Source organism: Sinocyclocheilus anshuiensis, unplaced genomic scaffold, assembly GCF_001515605.1.
Source record: "Sinocyclocheilus anshuiensis isolate Anshui unplaced genomic scaffold, SAMN03320099.WGS_v1.1 scaffold729, whole genome shotgun sequence".
Lineage (NCBI taxonomy): Eukaryota > Metazoa > Chordata > Actinopteri > Cypriniformes > Cyprinidae > Sinocyclocheilus > Sinocyclocheilus anshuiensis.
This window is the reverse complement of record NW_015536561.1, coordinates 698,738-717,616: the sequence shown is the minus strand read 5'-3', so window position 1 is coordinate 717,616 and position 18,879 is coordinate 698,738. Positions and strand designations below refer to the sequence as shown.

At 35.7% G+C, this 18,879-nt stretch overlaps 1 protein-coding gene across 1 annotated transcript in view; it reads left to right on the top strand.

Moving 5' to 3' along the window:
• LOC107701621 (cytosolic carboxypeptidase 4-like) overlaps nt 1–18,879 on the top strand; it is a 237,154-nt gene that overhangs the window by 110,423 nt on the left and 107,852 nt on the right. Inside the window, exons 12-16 of the mRNA XM_016503665.1 lie at nt 609–725; nt 11,145–11,530; nt 16,489–16,572; nt 18,072–18,164; nt 18,603–18,751. Coding sequence (XP_016359151.1) covers nt 609–725; nt 11,145–11,530; nt 16,489–16,572; nt 18,072–18,164; nt 18,603–18,751 — 829 coding nt within the window. The remainder of the gene's footprint in view (nt 1–608; nt 726–11,144; nt 11,531–16,488; nt 16,573–18,071; nt 18,165–18,602; nt 18,752–18,879) is intronic.

The following is an 18,879-nucleotide window of genomic DNA, read 5'->3' as shown; positions in this document are numbered from 1 at the left end:
GAGACAACAGATATATATATATATATATATATATATATATATATATATATTTAATAAAATGTTATTATGAGCATATTTATAAAATAGCTAGGTTTAAATGGACACATGCAATTGTCAAAACATAAGTGTTTAGATGAGAGATTATTCTTTGATTTAATACCCACTTTATTGGAAATTTATTCAGATATCTTTAAAAACCATGAACATTCATTCATTCATTCATTCATTCATTTTTGGGTGGGCTTAATAGGGTCACTACCTGATTTCTGTTTCCTAGTGGCACAGAAGAGAACCGCAAAAATCATTTTGTTTGTATGTATGTGCGAGAGTGACATTTACACCACAGCTGGAGGGGTGACCGCTTACATGTGCCTCACCTGGCAAATAAGGTGTGTAATTGCTGTTTGTCTGCTGCTTGAACCACTTGCCATAAAGATAGACAGAGTGAAGGTCAGAGGTCAGAGCCTGCTGCATTCTATTGGCTGGAGCTTGTCACATGACCTCTGGTCCTCACATGCAGTGACAGGGGAAGATAGATATGTTTCAGTCTGCAGTCAGTCAAGCTTAAGAGTGAACAGTGTTTATAGCTCTGTGTTTCTCCATGGCAGGAGGATGACCTGGAAACAGATGTGAACAAGCTGCGTCCCCGACCAGAGCCAGACCGGCCCCTAGAGCAGCTGGGTCAATATGTGCGTCTCTGCCCTGAGCTGCACCATGACTTCCAGGTGAACATCTTTGCCTTCTGCGGCAGTAAACACAAAGCATTGCACCTCCATACCTACATCAACAGGACTTACAGATTACCAGTTAAGCTGAAATGACAGCATTTGTGACAAATTTCTCATTTCTTAAAAAAAATCTGGAGGTTACAGTGAGGCATTTACACTGGAAGTACAAGGGGACAATTTTGGAGGATTTAAAAACTAAAATGTGAAGCTTTTAATTTATAAAAGCACTTAAAGCCATTTTCTGTCAAACCTTGTGTATTATTTGAGCTGTATAGCCATTGTAGGGTTTATGCTGTTACGTTATGGCGATGAAGATCAAATTTGGTATAACTTTACATAGAAAAGCTTAGAAAGTGATTTTCTCACACTTAAATCAAATGCATATAGATTTTTTTTTTACGGTTTGCGGCTGTACTATTGAAATGGTGCATATTTTAATATTCCGTTTACTTCCATTGTATTCTTTTTTTTATTTATCTGTTTATGTATGTATGTATTTATTTATTGTTAAAGAAAAGGAGGGACAAGTGGAAATTGATTTTTGTGGTGATCAACATTATTCTACAATTTTTTTGTATCTTAACATACAACTCTATAACAGAAAGGATTAGAAAGTGAATTTACCACATTCAAATCAGTTGAATATTGATGCTTTTTTTTTTTTTTACTGCAATTTTTTGTATTATTGAAATATGTATCTTCCACAAAATTTCACTTCCATTGTAAGTGCCTCACTGGAACACATATATATATATATATATATATATATATACAGTATATATATATATATATATGGGTGGTGTGATATTCTAGTGATAACTGCACTCCAACCGTTTCACCATTTGTATCACTCCGCTTGCAGTATTTCTCACAGCGAGTGTGCTGTTAATTGTTCTTTGGAATAATGTGGCTGATAATGCATGCATAATAAGGAATGTGAATTGAGAATGTAAATGGGGTGAATTTTGATTTCATGTAGACATTAATCCACTCTCGAGAAATATTTCAAAGAGATTTTTTTAAAACTGTCAGCATCTCTGGGGTTTAGTCGTTGCAGCCTGGCGTGAAAGTTACGAGTGTACTGCTCTTAATTGCAGACAGTCAGGATAAAGTTTATATGAAGTGTCTCTAAGTGCACTTGGGGTGAATATGGACCTTGTGTGGAAGCAGTAAGAGATTTTGATGGGAGCAGGATGTGCTATAATAACTACTGCAACGGCACCACTATGCAGCTTAAGAGCACAACAGGGACATGGTTTGTACTGAAAATGACCTCATTACGCTTTAAAAAATCAGACACTTGTGCTTTGGCTCTTTACAACGGCGGCATGTTTGCCTCACTCTTCATCTTAATAGAGTGATTTTGTTCCTGTTTTTGCTGACCTGAAGACTTCTGGGGAAAAATGAGGAACATGTTGTTGGCAGAATATCCACAAGAAATTATTCATCTCATCTCTCAGAGGTTGCAATAATTATGTGATAGCTTTTCACTTATTAGTCAAAGAAAAATATGTGTGTGTGTGTTCACATGTAACCTGTTTTCACTAAAAAACATTTGACAAAACTAAAAGAAAAAAAAAAAAAGAAAGTTATTTCAAATATTAACACCTTTGGGCTCAGTAGCCACTGAATGTGTTTCTAATTAGCATTTTTCTTATGTAGTAATATTATTATTATTATTATTATTATTATTACAATTTGGGTTAGGGGTTAAGAATTTGAATTCTCATTTATGCACAAGTTATATATTATATATTTAAACATTATTATTATTATGGTTAGGAATTTGAATTTGCATTAATGTGCAAGTTATGAATTGTATATTATATTTTATTATATTATATATTATACGATTTCAGTTTGTGAATATTTAAATTTCAATTTGTGAATTTGAATTCTCATTTATGCTTGTTATATATTTTAAACAATATTATTATTATTCATATCTAAGTCATTATACATTTACATTAAATTAAGCAAATTAAAGTGATCTAGGAATAGTGTTGAATCTTAAATATTTCTTAAAATATATTGAAAATGTTTATTTTCAGATTTTATTTTGAATTATATTTTCAGTCTGGATATTTTGGCATTTTGGAGCTTTTTATTGAATTAGAATCATAAATCAATGCATGAAAAATCATAAAACAATATCAAACCATTTTAAAAGCGTGTTTCAGAATCTCTGGAGATTTTCATCTGCTGTTAACCCCGCTGCGGGTCAGCCAACCGTAGAGCCATTGACAGAAATGAGTGATGACATTTCAAGTTCCATAATATGTTCAGTGTGACTCTTCATTTTAAATGTGTCACCACCCTTCCCATCATGAGTGACTGCTATGGTCTTGATTGACGGCTCCTCTCTCAGCACAATAACACACCTGCGGCTGTCTTGCAGAAATCCATGCTTGGCTGCCTTTAGCATGCGGATGAGTTCAAACTAATAGAAATGCCAACACACCTCCGGTTCATCGACGTTCAACTCCCTCCTTATTCAGATATCACCACTATTTTAATTCAAATCATATAACATGATGTACTACTGCTGTTGAAAAGCGGCTTTTCCTTGGTTAATTTCCTGCCGCACATATTGATTTGTAATTCGGGTCTCCAAAGGAAATTGCAAGCTACTAATTCACTTTTTTGTTTCAATTTAACATTTTTAAAATCAATTCTGTCTGCAAATTCTTGACATAAAGGCTAAGCAGTTCCTAGAAACACATGCTTCTTCCTCATAATGACAAGTTATTAAAGGAATAGTTCACCAATAATTGATAATGTCATTATTTACTGAACCGCACATCAAATCTCGTATTTGATGTATTTGTCCCATTTATATGCACAATTAATTTTATTTGTTTAATACTACAGCTGTATTAAAGAGATTAATTTGAATTTGTCATTATGTAAAAAAAAAAAAACATAAAAAAAAAAATTGGGAAAAAAGATTTATTTATTTATGCTTGATCAAAGCATAGCTTAGAACTGGATTTTTGGACATTAATTTTAGTAGTGTATGGATTTTACACTTGTTTTTAACCACAACTTTTACAAGCCCTAGTATCAAACAATTTAAAAATAAAAATTCAAAGCCTATACTCGATAATAATGTACATCAATTTGAATGTTCATCATGCATTATGTCATTCTTTTGGTTTCAGTTCATTATATTATATTATATTATATTATATTATATTATATTATTAGTGTTGAACAACCAAATTTGAAAATCTGTAATTGATTCTAATATGCATCAATCTGAATGTTCATTATGCAATTTTTCATTGTTTTCTTTTGGTTTCAGCTCAATACCATGGAAGCAAACTGTCCATCCTAGCTCCCCTTCACTGTATGTGTCTTTGATGTTTTCTCCCATTATCATTAAATGCCACTGATCTGTGATCTGGAGATGCTGTGACTGGATTGGATGCAGGGGCTGTAATTAATCGCTGCATTATGCATGCTGTGCAAAATACCAAGATGAAAAGAATTTACAGCAGGACATTCATGCCAATCAGTTCCCCGCTATTAATCTTGCATGACAACGATGCTGCACCTGTAATCTTCGGGCCAAAACAAAGGCCATGATTAAATGGGTTTAATTCATAGTGTCACGCTAGGATTCCGAAGAAGAGAACACAGGTAAAACTGCAGAGCTGTCAAAAATATTGCAGGCTAGATAAAGGGTTGAGTTGTGAAACATAAGCCTGAGAAAGCGAGATTGGCACGGAGCTTGCGCTCTCAGAGTGAGGAGAACGGAAGGGTCCCTTCCCCTGAGGACTCGCCTCGGGAGAACATGTTTCCCTTTGATCTCTAACTCTTCGTGTGATACTGTACAGGACAGCCAGGAGTTGAAAATTAGATGTGCATTTCATTCAGCATGACACCAGCATCCTAGTTCCTCTGCTGACTCAGTCTTTTTGTTTTGTTCCTGCCACAGTTCCTTAGTCAATGCCTCTGTGCGGTATTAAATACAGTTTACTGTATTTACAGTACAGTATAATTGACCATTTAGTTTCCAATTGATAGAAATATCACTGTGATTTGGAAGTATATTATATTATATTATATTATATTATATTATATTATATTATATTATATTATATTATATTATATTATATTATATTATATTATATTATATTATATTATATTATATTATATTATATTATATTATATTATATTATATTATATTATATTATATTATATTATATTATATTATATTATATTATATTATATTATATTATATTATATCAATGCAATCGCTAGCCCTGGTGTAAAACAATCAAAATCGAAAAACCTGTAATTGATTATAATAATGTATCAATCTGAATGTTCATTATGCAATTTTTCATTGTTTTCTTTTGGTTTCAGCTCAATACCATGGAAGCAAACTGTCCATCCTAGCTCCCCTTCACTGTATGTGTCTTTGATGTTTTCTCCCATTATCATTAAATGCCACTGATCTGTGATCTGGAGATGCTGTGACTGGATTGGATGCAGGGGCTGTAATTAATCGCTGCATTATGCATGCTGTGCAAAATACCAAGATGAAAAGAATTTACAGCAGGACATTCATGCCAATCAGTTCCCCGCTATTAATCTTGCATGACAACGATGCTGCACCTGTAATCTTCGGGTCAAACAAAGGCCCTGATTAAACGGGGTTTAATTCATAGCATCACGCTAGGATTCCGTAGAAGAGAACACGGGTAAAACTGCAGTGCTGTCAAAAATATTGCAGGCTAGATAAAGGGTTGAGATGTGAAACATAAGCCTGAGAGAGCGAGATTGGCATGGAGCTTGCGCTCTCAAAGGGAGGGGAACGGAAGGGTCTCTTCCCCTGAGGACTCGCCTCAGGAAAAAAATGTTTTACCTTTGATCTGCAACTCTTTGTGTGATACTGTACAGGACAGCCAGGAGTTGAAAATTTGATGTGCATTTCATTCAGCATGACACCAACATACCTTAGTTTCTTTGCTGAGTCTAAGCTCAAGACTCGACATGATTGTTTTGTTCCGCCGCAGTTCCTTAGTCAAGGCCTCACAAGCATTACTGTGCGGTATTAAATACAGTTTACTGTATTTAGAGTACAGTACAATTGACCATACAGTTTCAATATTTAGTTTAGTTTAGAATTGATTAATTTATATATTTATTTATTTATTTTGGACGCTTTGGACAGGTAGCAAAAGTCAATTTTGTGTTTGTGTGTATATATATGAGCAATATCACACTCGGAAAAAAATGTTTTACCTTTGATCTGCAACTCTTTGTGTGATAATGTACAGGACAGCCAGGAGTTGAAAATTTGATGTGCATTTCATTCAGCATGACACCAACATACCTTAGTTTCTTTGCTGAGTCTAAGCTCAAGACTCGACATGATTGTTTTGTTCCGCCGCAGTTCCTTAGTCAAGGCCTCACAAGCATTACTGTGCGGTATTAAATACAGTTTACTGTATTTAGAGTACAGTACAATTGACCATACAGTTTCAATATTTAGTTTAGTTTAGAATTGATTAATTTATATATTTATTTATTTATTTTGGACGCTTTGGACAGGTAGCAAAAGTCAGTTTTGTGTTTGTGTGTATATACAGTATATGAGCAATATCACACTCATAACAGTGTGGTATGGCTGTATATCAGCACAGCTGTGATTCGGCCGTAGGTAATCATAGCGTGCTGATATACAGCCATATCGCACTGTTATGAGTGAGATATTGCATTTATACGGTTAACAGTTAACGCCACAAGTGTGTAAATAAAAAAAGACAACAACGGATTGTCTTTAAAAACTCTCTTTTGTGCAAACTAATTCTTTCCACCACAGATTCAAATCTCAGTTTGACAGTTTAACAGCTGAGCTCAAACCTCCGTTACTAATTCGAAAACACCACTTTAGAACTAGTAACGAAGGAACATCGAGTTGCTTCATTGAAAGCTCATTGTATTACTGTAGTAAAAGCTCACTGTATTATATAGAGTATTATGAGAGAGAGATTACCTTAGCGAGTGTGATTACCTGCATCTGATCCAGCATTCATTCTTCAGCTCAATCTCATATTCACAATAAAACATTAGTCTTAATGTCCGCTGAGGAAAGCGATATCTTTGTCGTACTGTCCTTTCATCTGTTAAGGGGGATTTCTAATGACAGCGCTGCTCAGTGCATTTGTTGGCTGCTTCTTACAAGTTGTTGTTTAAAGTAAAAATAGCTTCCTTATTTACAACCCTGTTTCAGTCTCTTTCAATATAAAAGTCTTTACTGCTGACTCACTCATAAAACAGTCTCTTGTCGCCATCTAATGGTGGAACAATGTAACTAAAATGACCATCACACACACACACACCTTTTCTCAATACTAAATACTATTACGAAAAATACTACTATCTATATAAAATAGTATTCATTGACTAATAATATTTAATAAACAACAACAACAGTCATCATAAATGTTGCTAGCCAATTCAGTCAAAAGTACATAGGCAGCGCTGTGATATACAGTATTAGTTATATAAAATATAATGTGATGAGATTTTGCCCTCAGCCAAAACTGTTTGCTCTGGAACAAATAATAGATTGAGACCAAAGACTGCCCATTAGGTTTACCCAAAAAAGAATTATATCTCATGTTTAACCACTATAGAGACATCAGCCAGCAGCAAATTAGAGGTGAGGCTGCTCTCGGCAGGTTCATGAGTACTGAACGACCGCTGACGCCCTGGAGCTCACATCTCCGAAAATGTCAAACCACATATTTCAAGTCTAAACAACTACATTCTTGCCTAAAAAACTCTTAAACTACATTCCGTGACACAATATAAGTATTTTTTATAAAATTATAGTGGATTTGGGTGTGACACTCACTGTGAGAAATACCGCAAGCAGAGTGATACAAACGGTGAAACGGTTGGAGTGCTGTTGTCACTAGAATATTGCTCGCCTGGAAAAGGCTCTCAGCCAATCAGATTCGAGAACCAGAAAGAACTTTTGTATGAAATATATTATAAAATGTATATCTCAAGCAAAGAGAATTAAAATTCACAAACTGAAATTTAAATGACATTTTCAAATAAATCAATAAATAAATAAATTTAGTTTTTGAATTGAAATTTTCATGTATGCTAATTATTATGCTATATATATATATATATATATAGAATAATAATTAGCATACATGAAAATATGCAATAGCTTCAGTGTAACTACTTTTTGATGGCTTTTTATAAGAGTAGCTTGATTGTAGTTTAAGTACTTTAAGTACACTTTCCAGAATTGTTCACAATGTAGGTGGCAACTCAAATTCTGTGCATTTGCAAACTTATTAGCCAGTAATATCCATTTTGAATTGAGTTTGACAGCTGTGGAAAACTTCCCCAAATGTGTCACAATTGCGCTAATTTTCTGTTATTTTACATTCTGATTTCAAAAACGTCAGGCATGAATAGCTTTTGGTTGGTGGATTGTGTAATTGAATTGTAATTGAATTGACCTCAAACAGATTCGTTCTTTCCTTTTGTGAATTGAATCTCTGCTTTTTCCCTCTCACCCACTTGTAGGAACAACCGAGCACAAATTCCCAGAGTCCCACTCCCAGAGCTCATCAAAAGGGCCGTTGTACTTGTCTGTATCAACTTCATGATTAAAATAAGCCTTTGAAAGAAACATCTCGGTGCTGCTACATTGTTTTAGTGTTATTTGTGGTTTCAAAAAATGAATATGACAAAGCGAGCCCCCTGAGATGCAGTATACAGCCTCAAACCCGAGACGTTTTTATACAGCAAAGGTTCATTTACAGTGGGTACGGAGAGTATTCAGACCCCCTTACATTTTTCACTCTTTGTTATATTGCAGCCATTTGCTAAAATCATTTAAGTTAATTTTTTTTCCTCATTAATTTACACACAGCACCCCATATTGACAGAAAAACACAGAATTGTTGACATTTTTGCAGATTTATTAAAAAAGAAAAACTGAAATATCACATGGTCCTAAGTATTCAGACCCTTTGCTGTGACACTCATATATTTAACTCAGGTGCTGTCCATTTCTTCTGATCATCCTTGAGATGGTTCTACACCTTCATTTGAGTCCAGCTGTGTTTGATTATACTGATTGGACTTGATTAGGAAAGCCACAGACCTGTCTATATAAGACCTTACAGCTCACAGTGCATGTCAGAGCAAATGAGAATCATGAGGTCAAAGGAACTGCCTGAAGAGCTCAGAGACAGAATTGTGGCAAGGCACAGATCTGGCCAAGGTTACAAAAAAATTTCTGCTGCACTTAAGGTTCCTACTGCAATATAACAAAGAGAGAAAAATTTAAGGGGGTCTGAATACTTTCCGTACCCACTGTATATTAATGCATCCCCTGCTGTTGGTATTAATGGAAGTTGTGGCATCTTTGTGCTTACACATATTTTTAGAAGTGTGAGGAGGGGGATAAAGTAAAATTTAAATGCAATGAGATAGCAGAGGGTGCAGCACTAAAGTTTTGTATCTTAACACATTCACTTTGATGGTATACAGTTTATGTGCACTGTGGCGAAGATCAGAGCCAACTCAGGACGGCGTTCAGAAACTAAGATCTTCCGTAGGGAGGTGAGCGCAGATGATGGATGCTTTTACCGGCCACGATGTGTGCAGAATTTTCCCCAGTCAGCACATCATGTCTGTCGTGTTTCTTGGACATTATTGCATTCACCTTTGGGAAGAGCCTGGGAATTGGACCACTGATCTTTTTCCTCGCTAAATTTATGGAAATGCATGAGGCGTGAGCTTAAATTGTTATTTGGTTGCTCTAAAAGCAGCCAGGGCCTTTGGCTATTTTGATACAGTTAATTTTATGCCTGTCAAAGACTGTAATTGGACGACCCTATTTGCTGTCAGTATCACCCTTTTGAAGTCAATAGAAAGCTGGAAGTGATGGTGCACCACTTTGGGCTGCATCCTCAAAACAAGATATTATATTTTTTATGCATTTTTATTTATTTATTTATTATATTTTTGTATTTATATTATTTTAAAATGTATTATTTGATTAGTAATTTCTTCTTCTTCTTATATAAAAGGCCTATTATGACATTATTCTCAAAATATTACATCTTCGTTTACCATCCAACCTGACAGAACTGGAGAGGATCTGCATGGAGGAATGGCAGAGGATCCCCAAATCCAGGTGTGAAAAACTTGTTGCATCTTTCCCAAAAAGACTCATGGCTGTATTAGATCAAAAGGGTGCTTCTACTAAATACTGAGCAAAGGGTCTGAATACTTAGGACCATGTGATATTTCAGTTTTTCTTTTTTAATAAATCTGCAAAAATGTCAACGATTCTGTGTTTTTCTGTCAATATGGGGTGCTGTGTGTACATTAATGAGGAAAAAAAATTAAACTTAAATGATTTTAGCAAATGGCTGCAATATAACAAAGAGAGAAAAATTTAAGGGGGTCTGAATACTTTCCGTACCCACTGTATATTAATGCATCCCCTGCTGTTGGTATTAATGGAAGTTGTGGCATCTTTGTGCTTACACATATTTTTAGAAGTGTGAGGAGGGGGATAAAGTAAAATTTAAATGCAATGAGATAGCAGAGGGTGCAGCACTAAAGTTTTGTATCTTAACACATTCACTTTGATGGTATACAGTTTATGTGCACTGTGGCGAAGATCAGAGCCAACTCAGGACGGCATTCAGAAACTAAGATCTTCCGTAGGGAGGTGAGCGCAGATGATGGAAGCTTTTATCGGCACGATGTGTGCAAAATTTTCCCCCGGTCAGCACCTCATGTCTATCATGTTTCTTGGACATTCTCACATTCACCTTAGGGAAGAGCCTGGGAATTGGACCACGGGCGTTTTTCCCCGCTAAATTTATGGAAATGCACAAGGCGTGAGTTTAAATTGTTATTTGGTTGCTCTAAAAGCAGCCAGGGCCATTGGCTATTTTGATACAGTTCATTTTATGCCTGTCAAAGACTGTAATTGGACGACCCTATTTGCTGTCAGTATCACCCTTTTGAAGTCAATAGAAAGCTGGAAGTGATGGTGCACCACTTTGGGCTGCATCCTCAAAACAAGTCCTTATCCTTTTTTGGCTTTACTCCCTCAATAGTCTCTGAAAGACGCTTTCATTTCCTTCACGGTTTATTTTGGGTTGTTGTTCTGCGGTACCGCACTGAGTGGTTGACGGTGCCAGAGGGAAAACAGGATATCTTGTGGGTGATGTTTACTGTAATCTCTGTCTCCTTTTTTGCAGTTTTTCTCCTACACCTTTGATTCGAGAGTTGCTGATGTGGCCGAAAATATAAAGAGCTGACATCTGTGGATGTTCTTCAATATTTTTCCCCCTGAAAATTTATATTAGCTTTGCAGCTTCTCTCTAACAGTTGGACAATCATGTCTTCTAGGATTTGGACTCCAGCTCTGAGGTCGATGAAAGCTCAGATGATGACAGCACTCTGGAGGGAGACTTGAACGACAAGATGCCGAGTGACCAGAGAGGCTCCGATCTGCCCTCCGACCGAGATGAAAATCACCTCCGGACGAGTGACTTCCATAAGCATTACCTCAACTGCTCCAGGAAAAGCCAAGAAGGCCACTCGAGTATGGTGGACAGGCTTCTGGAGAAGTACGGGATCTGCACTCCCAACCACGATCCACGTCTCTACACCGCCACTGCAGCCAATACAAAGTCAATAGCTGGATACTCCATCCTAGCCTTCCCTGACTTCTGGGGACACCTGCCCCCACAAGAGCAAGAGCCCATGGCTAAAAGACCACCACATGTGCAGAGGTGAGAAATCATGGCTTTTATTGTAATTTTGTCCCGCACAAGGAATAGGGTGGATGGATTGTCTAACATAGAGGTTCTAACAACTGGTTCTTAACTCAAGTGGCAACCCGACAAAATTGCTTTCCGTACAAAAGGAACAAAACACATGCACTGACCCAAAAATATGAAAAATGGACATTACATTGGTTAAATCTCAATAGTGTTTTAGTGGCATGTTTAAAAAATTAATTTGGGAAATAATCAAAGATTTCAAGAATTCAAATGAGAATGTTTTAAATGAGAATCAATGTTCCAAAAATACAACATTAAATTAGTAATATTTTGCATTAAATTCAAAATTACGAGAATACATTGGAAAATTTAAATGTAAACTAAAAATGCAAATGTTTGAAGAAAAAATGTTAGAAATATTTTCAATTTTTTTTTAAATTATGGTCTTGTCCCATTGGTTGCCTTTATATAACTTTAATTATATAAAAATACTTAAATCATTTAACCTTTACTAAAAAATTTTAAATAATAATACAACAATATGATATATATTATTTTAAAATGTATTATTTGATTAGTAATTTCTTCTTCTTCTTATATAAAAGGCCTATTATGACATTATTCTCAAAATATTACATCTTGTGTTTTATTCCCGTGGATTTATTACCAAGTGACAGATGAAATTGAGCCTGAATATTAGAACGATTTAACCTCTAATGTCACAGGTAGCAAAACATATGCAAAGAGTTTTCTATTGAATGGTTGCATTTAATTATTTATATCAAATAACAGATTCTTCTTCTGATCAGCTATTAGACTGCATTGCAATAACAATCGTGATTTAACATCAAGGAGCTCTCCATTCACCTGTGATCACATTTAATATTCAATATTAAATGATTTAAAGAGACATTCACTTTGAGAGACATATCTGGGGAATGGCGGCGCAGAATTACTTTGGTGTTTTGTTGCTCGTAAAAACTGTGCCATTACAGACTGCAACAAGAAAAATAACTGAAAGCTGTTTGATTCCATAAAGACGCTTTCAAAACCTCCCCAAAGATGCCTTAATTTGTACTTTACTTTGTGTCTTGCACAAATTCTGTGTTCCGTACTGCAGCAGCTCCCAACCTTTTTAGCTGCATGTGTTGCACTTGCATGCTGAGATTACCAGAAAAAAAAAAACAATGCAGTTATTAGACTTCATTTATAAGCTGATTTGTCTCTTAATCAGATCACGTGGATGCTATTTAAGGCCTATTCTCCATCCTTACTTGCACATTGTCATATGCAAATGATGGCACAGATTCATTAAACTCACTGTAAGTACAAATGAAATCCATTAAAATATTCCTCTCCGAGCTAAACTCTCTTGCCTTAAGTGAGTCGTTCTGCTTTCACTGGTTGCTTTGCTCTAAAGACACCCAAAGACTCTATTCTACTGAGGAAAAGCCCTTAAATCTATATCTCATTATGGTAGCCCCCTTCGGAAAACTTGTTTTTGCTGAAAACTTTCTTCAATGTGCAAGGGAGAGATTAAAGGAAATAGACATTTATTTCAGTAATTTCTGTAGTTTATTGTGTTTGCTCAAGGGTAAGATAAGTTTATATGGGTTCTATTGGTGTCATTTTAACTCAAAAATAGTCACTTTTGGAGTTTTAAAAAGAAAGTGTCAGACAGCCAGTGAGAAAAAAAAAGAAGACAGTTTTAATTCCACATATTGCGTCCTACTCCAACATTGACTTCAGATAAGTCTGAAACATTTGCATTTGACATCCAAAAATGGTAATTTTAAAAAGTTCATCTTTAAAACATGTCTGGCACATCATTTTGATAACATTTGCAGGAAAATGGTTCATCATAATTTTTTTCTTACCCTTTGTGGTGTTCTATGCTCAGAATTTAACATTAATGAAGGACAGAAGGCTTGTTTATGTCTTATTGGTTTATAGTTCTTTCCATGAAGTAAACGTTTTGATGAGAGTGCTCCTGGTTTATTGCCAGCCACGGCGGACTGTTGACTTTATTTTTGCTCATTCATTCAACCCCATTATCATCTGAAATTCACTCTCGGGATTGGAGCATCCACACAGATTGTTTTTTCCCCCCTGCATTTTGCATTGTGCTTATTTGCATCAGCAGAAAGGCCTCATTATTGTTGTTTATCTGTGACAAAGAAATAATGCACACAAGCAACCAAGAAAATTAGCCTGTTAGCATCATACAGTGCAAAAAAGATGAGGCACCATAGGTTTGATTTGGAAATGGCATCATCCAAACAGAGTTGAGAACGACCCGCCATTATCAGCACTTTAGGTAAATGTCTGCCAGACTGCTAGATACGTGTAACACTGGAATAGCTGATAGCTTTGCTTATTAGTCATTTGTTAAAGTAATATCTATTAATATGACTGTCACACCTTTTGTTATATATTAGGGTGACCATACGTGCCATTTTCCCAGGACGCGTCCTGGCCAGGATTTCTGTATTGCCTAAAATATCTAGGTTTTGGCTTTGTTTGCGTGTTCGGTCTGATTGGTGTATGACATCAAAATACCTCGAGAGCATTTTGAAAGCATAAGGAACCGTCTGTATGGTATTTTGATGTCATACACCGATCGGTCTGCACACGCAAACAGCCAAAACCTAGATATTTAAGGCAATATAGAAATCCTGGCAAGGACGCGTCCTGGGAAAATGGCACGTATGGTCACCCTATTATATATGCTATGCGCACAGTTTACGGCAAGAGCTCCCTCTGCAGGCAAGACAAATATACTGCCACAAACAATAAAGCTAATAAAGCTAGCTACTATAGTTAAACTTTAAAATGGTAGTTCACCCAAAGATGAGAACTGTTTCAAGAATATTGTCACTAATATTTTTGATATAATGAATGTGAATGAACAATGAGGCTGTCGAGCTCCGACATGATAAAACTAGGTTTGTGTGAATTTAAGTCGTTATTATAAATGGTCGTTAACCATTGTGACCGAATTGTTGGATCAACTAGATTCATGGATAAATTGTTGAGGCCAGTCTTGTGAATTGAATCAATTGAAAAGATTTTAATCATTCAAAAATCTAACAAGATGAACGTTTTAACATGATAATATAGCAATATAGCATGCAATACATATGGACCGATTTTATTCTTTCATTTATGACTCATACACATGGTTTAATTTACCTAATCCAGTTTTCTGATTTATTAAATTATGATATAAATGAACATACTCTTTACGTTATGAAAAAAAATATGAAAAATTCAAAACCTTCTCTCAGTAACTAAAACTAATTCCTAAATTTGTAATATTAATAAAAAAAATTCAAAATTATATTCAGGTCTATGCTTTTCTCCCTTTTTGTTTTTTAAAGTAAATATAAAGAGAGTTTTTTTTTTTTAAACTGCATTTTAGTCTTGTCTTTTTTGTCAGCGATATTGCATGTTGATTCAGTCACATTTAATGCCAGTGTTGTTTCGTCTTACTCATGGAAGAAAAGTTGTCAACAAGTATTTTTTGTCATACTTTTCTTTTAATGAAATGAACACTATGTATACAAAAATATGCATACTTATTGTCACACTCTGCCTATGGCGAGGAGCGCAGAGCGAGGAGACCAGGAGTACACGAAAACAATAGTCTTTTAATCCAAACATCCAAGGAAATACACTGGGCAGACAGGAGCACAGGAAACACCAGGGTTGACGTATAATCTCCGACAAACATGAACTGAATGGACTATGGCTTATAAACACAGGATAATTGGGGAAACACAGGTGCATGGAATAACTAATTAACGGGGACACGGAACGCATGTGGAGGGAAAACACAACACAATGAGTCCATAATCCTGACACTTATACACATTGTTTTTAATATATGTACATGAAATGTATGAAACTCATACATGCAATACATGCTTTGATCTCCTCAAGACTTGACTATTGTAATTCGCTTTATAAAGGAATTAGTCAATCATCCATCTCTCGATCAAAATGCACCAGTTAGACTGTTGATGGGTATAAAAAAAACAGGAACATATCACCCCCATCTTAGTCTCACTTCATTGGCTTCCTGTAAGTTATAGAATTGATTTTAAAATCTTTTTATTAGTGTATAAATCGTTGAATGGTCTCACACCGCCCTATCTTTCGGATCTCCTGACTGAATATCAATCTGGAAGAATACTGATATTTACTAGCCAAAAGCGATTTAAAATTTCAAGTTTTAGATAAAATCAAAGAGGGGATTGTGCGTTTGCTGTAGCAGCACCTAAACTTTGGGATCGTTTGCCTACTTATATTAGAGCTGCCACTCAGTTTGATATTGCTTATTTTGGATATACAATTTTCAACTGGCAAATTTTCTCAAAGACAAAAAAATCTCTCAATTAATGCTGTAAAACAGGGGTCACCAAACTCTAATGCCGGTGTCCTGCAGAGTTTAGTGCAAACTTGCCTCAACACACCTGCCTGGAAGTTTCAGGTATACCTAGTAAGACCTTGATTAGCTGGTTCTGGTGTGTTTGATTAGAGTTGGAGCTAAACTCTGCAGGACACCTGCCCTGCAGGGCTAGACTAATCGATTGTTAGGATTTAAGAGTCAATATAGTTTTGTAAAAAATGAGAATCGATTAAAATCGAGAAATTTATTTTTCTTTTTTACCCAGCTGTATTAACCATTGACTGTTTTGTGTTTTACAGTGGTGTGATGTAGGCTATGTTGTTTCAAAAATTAAAGCACATTGATTGATACATGTGTTTTAATTGTGCAATAAGTCAAGTCAAATCAAGTGACATTGACATGAAATGTACTGCATATACTCAGACTTTTAAAAAATATATTAAAATAAAAATATTGATTAAATCTTTTTTAATCTATAAATTGAGTTCTACTTTTGGAAACCAAAGCTGTGGTTCACTGATGGTTTTATTTATTTGTTTATTTTCCAATGTTCCAGAAAGAAAGTTTTCGAAGACATCCAGCGTCTCATCTGTCCAGAGGACATCATCAACAAGGTTGTTTTTGACATGGATGATCCCAGGTAACACTGCTATTTTTTTCTGATAAAGCATTTTCAATAGATCCTCACGTCAGTGGCATGGGAACCATCTAGATCAGTGGTCGCCAACCTGTCGCCAACCTGTAGATCTTTATCACTGTCCCAGTAGATCCCGAAAAAAAATGTAAAATAAGTACAAAAATGCATTACATTTATGGGGTGATATTAATGTATCACCGAAGGGAACTGTCTTGAGAAAAGTTTCGATGGTAATGGCATTTTCTTAATAGTGGAAACTGTGATACACTACCATTCAAAAGTTTGGGGTAAGATTGATTTAAAAAAAAAAAAGAAAGAAAGAAAAGAAAATCTGAATTCTGAATCAGCTATGATCGGCACATCACTAATTAAAATACCAAGTAAAAGGCCTCAAATTTGAAGTATAATCTGGGATGTCTTTTTCTATCAATTCTTCAATAGGTAGATCTTGTCTTTCATAAAGGCCGAGGTCAGGGATCTTGGACCTAAAAAGGTTGGTGACCACTAATCTAGATGGTACACTGATACATTAAATTCATTAAGTGCCTCTGATGGATCTTAATGGATCTTTCACAGGCATGCTGGATTGATACTACGGTAGCAACCAGAACGTGAAAGATCTTCAGTGCAGCCTTCAAATCTTATTAAAAGTCTTTTTTTTCCCCCAAGTTATTTTTAAAAGCCATTATAACAATTACAATAAAACCTTGAAAAGGGTAATTGAGGTAGAAATACAGTACCTTTCTAGGAACAATCTTATTTGGTTTTGGTCATATAGTTCCGAGACAGAACAGTGTGCCTCAATCATTTGAACAGTTTTCTGCAATCATCTTCTGTGTCATTTGCAGTGTGACTGGAATTTATTGACACAAACGGTGCAGAATGAATGATTTAGCATGAATCGTGGTTAGTAGTGTGAATCAATATCTAGGACAAGTATGGTGATAATTCACTTGTTTGTTAAGCTAATGTTAGAGTATGGTGGAGTGGAACATGCTCAGTCAGCACAGCTGTCCAAAATCTCTCGTTCTCTCTTCTTTTCTTCTCTGCTTGCTTTTCTGTGTATTAGACTTCTCCAGCCAATCTCATTTTCCTTTCTATTCCTTCCTTGTTTCTTCCCTGTCTTTCCTTCTGTCTGCATTTCTTCTTATATTTCTTTTTAATTCCTTTATATTTCTTTTTGCATTTCTATATTCACTCTGTCCTTCCTTCCTGTATTTCTTTTTGTTTCCTTCCTTCCTGTATTTCATTCCGTCACTTATTCCTGTTTTTCTCCTTTTCTTCCTCCCTTTTTTCCTTTTTTCTTCCCTTTTTTTCATTCTGTCTGTCTTCATCATTTTCACTTCTCTTTTCTTTCTTTCTTTCTTTCTTTCTTTCTTTCTTTCTTTCTTTCTTTCTTTCTTTCTTTCTTTCTTTCTTTCTTTCTTTCTTTCTTTCTTTCTTTCTTTCTTTCTTTCTTTCTTTCTTTCTTTCTTTCTTTCTTTCTTTCTTTCTTTTCTCAGTCCACAGTGTTCCTCCGATATGTGTCCCAGTTCCCTTCAATTCTTCTCCAAATTTGAGAGCGGGAACCTGCGTAAAGCCATTCAAGTCCGCAGGTGAGACTGCATTGCAATACAGCACACGTACACAAGCGCACACACACAAACATGTACTGCAGACAGCTCGCCGAGTGCCCTTGGGCCTCATTTGTAGTGCATTTGCAATCATACTCTCTCTCTCTCTCTCTCTTTCCTTCTTATGTTTCCACTCTTTCAGCAAGCTTGTCTCGTCAACGCATGCAAGATCAAATCAAAAACACTGTCTACAGAGCACTTCCGATGCGCTTAAATAAAAGAGCCGACGTTATATTTTTCCAAATGAAATGTGGCGGCGTAACAACAGATAGGGATGGAGTGAGAGATTTTTCTCTGTCATTTATGTAACACGCTTCTCAGTCTCTCTCTCTCTCTCTCTCTCTCATTACTTCTCTCCTATTCTCTCTTACACTCAATTTGTCTGATTTTCTCCTCTCTCTCTTTCGCACTCTCTCTTAGTCATGAATATGATTTGATTCTCAATGCTGATGTCAACTCCTCTGCACACTGTCAGTGGTTCTATTTTGAAGTCAGCGGCATGGTGGCCGGCGTGCCTTATCGTTTCAACATCATCAATTGTGAGAAAGGAAACAGCCAGTATAACTATGGTAAGCCATACAGTAGCAACTACTATGAAGCCATGGGATTTACACAAGTAGGACATCCTGTTCTTGGATCAACATGTATTGTTCCAGTTTTTTTTTTTTTTTTTTTTACTTGTAATAAACATTACCTG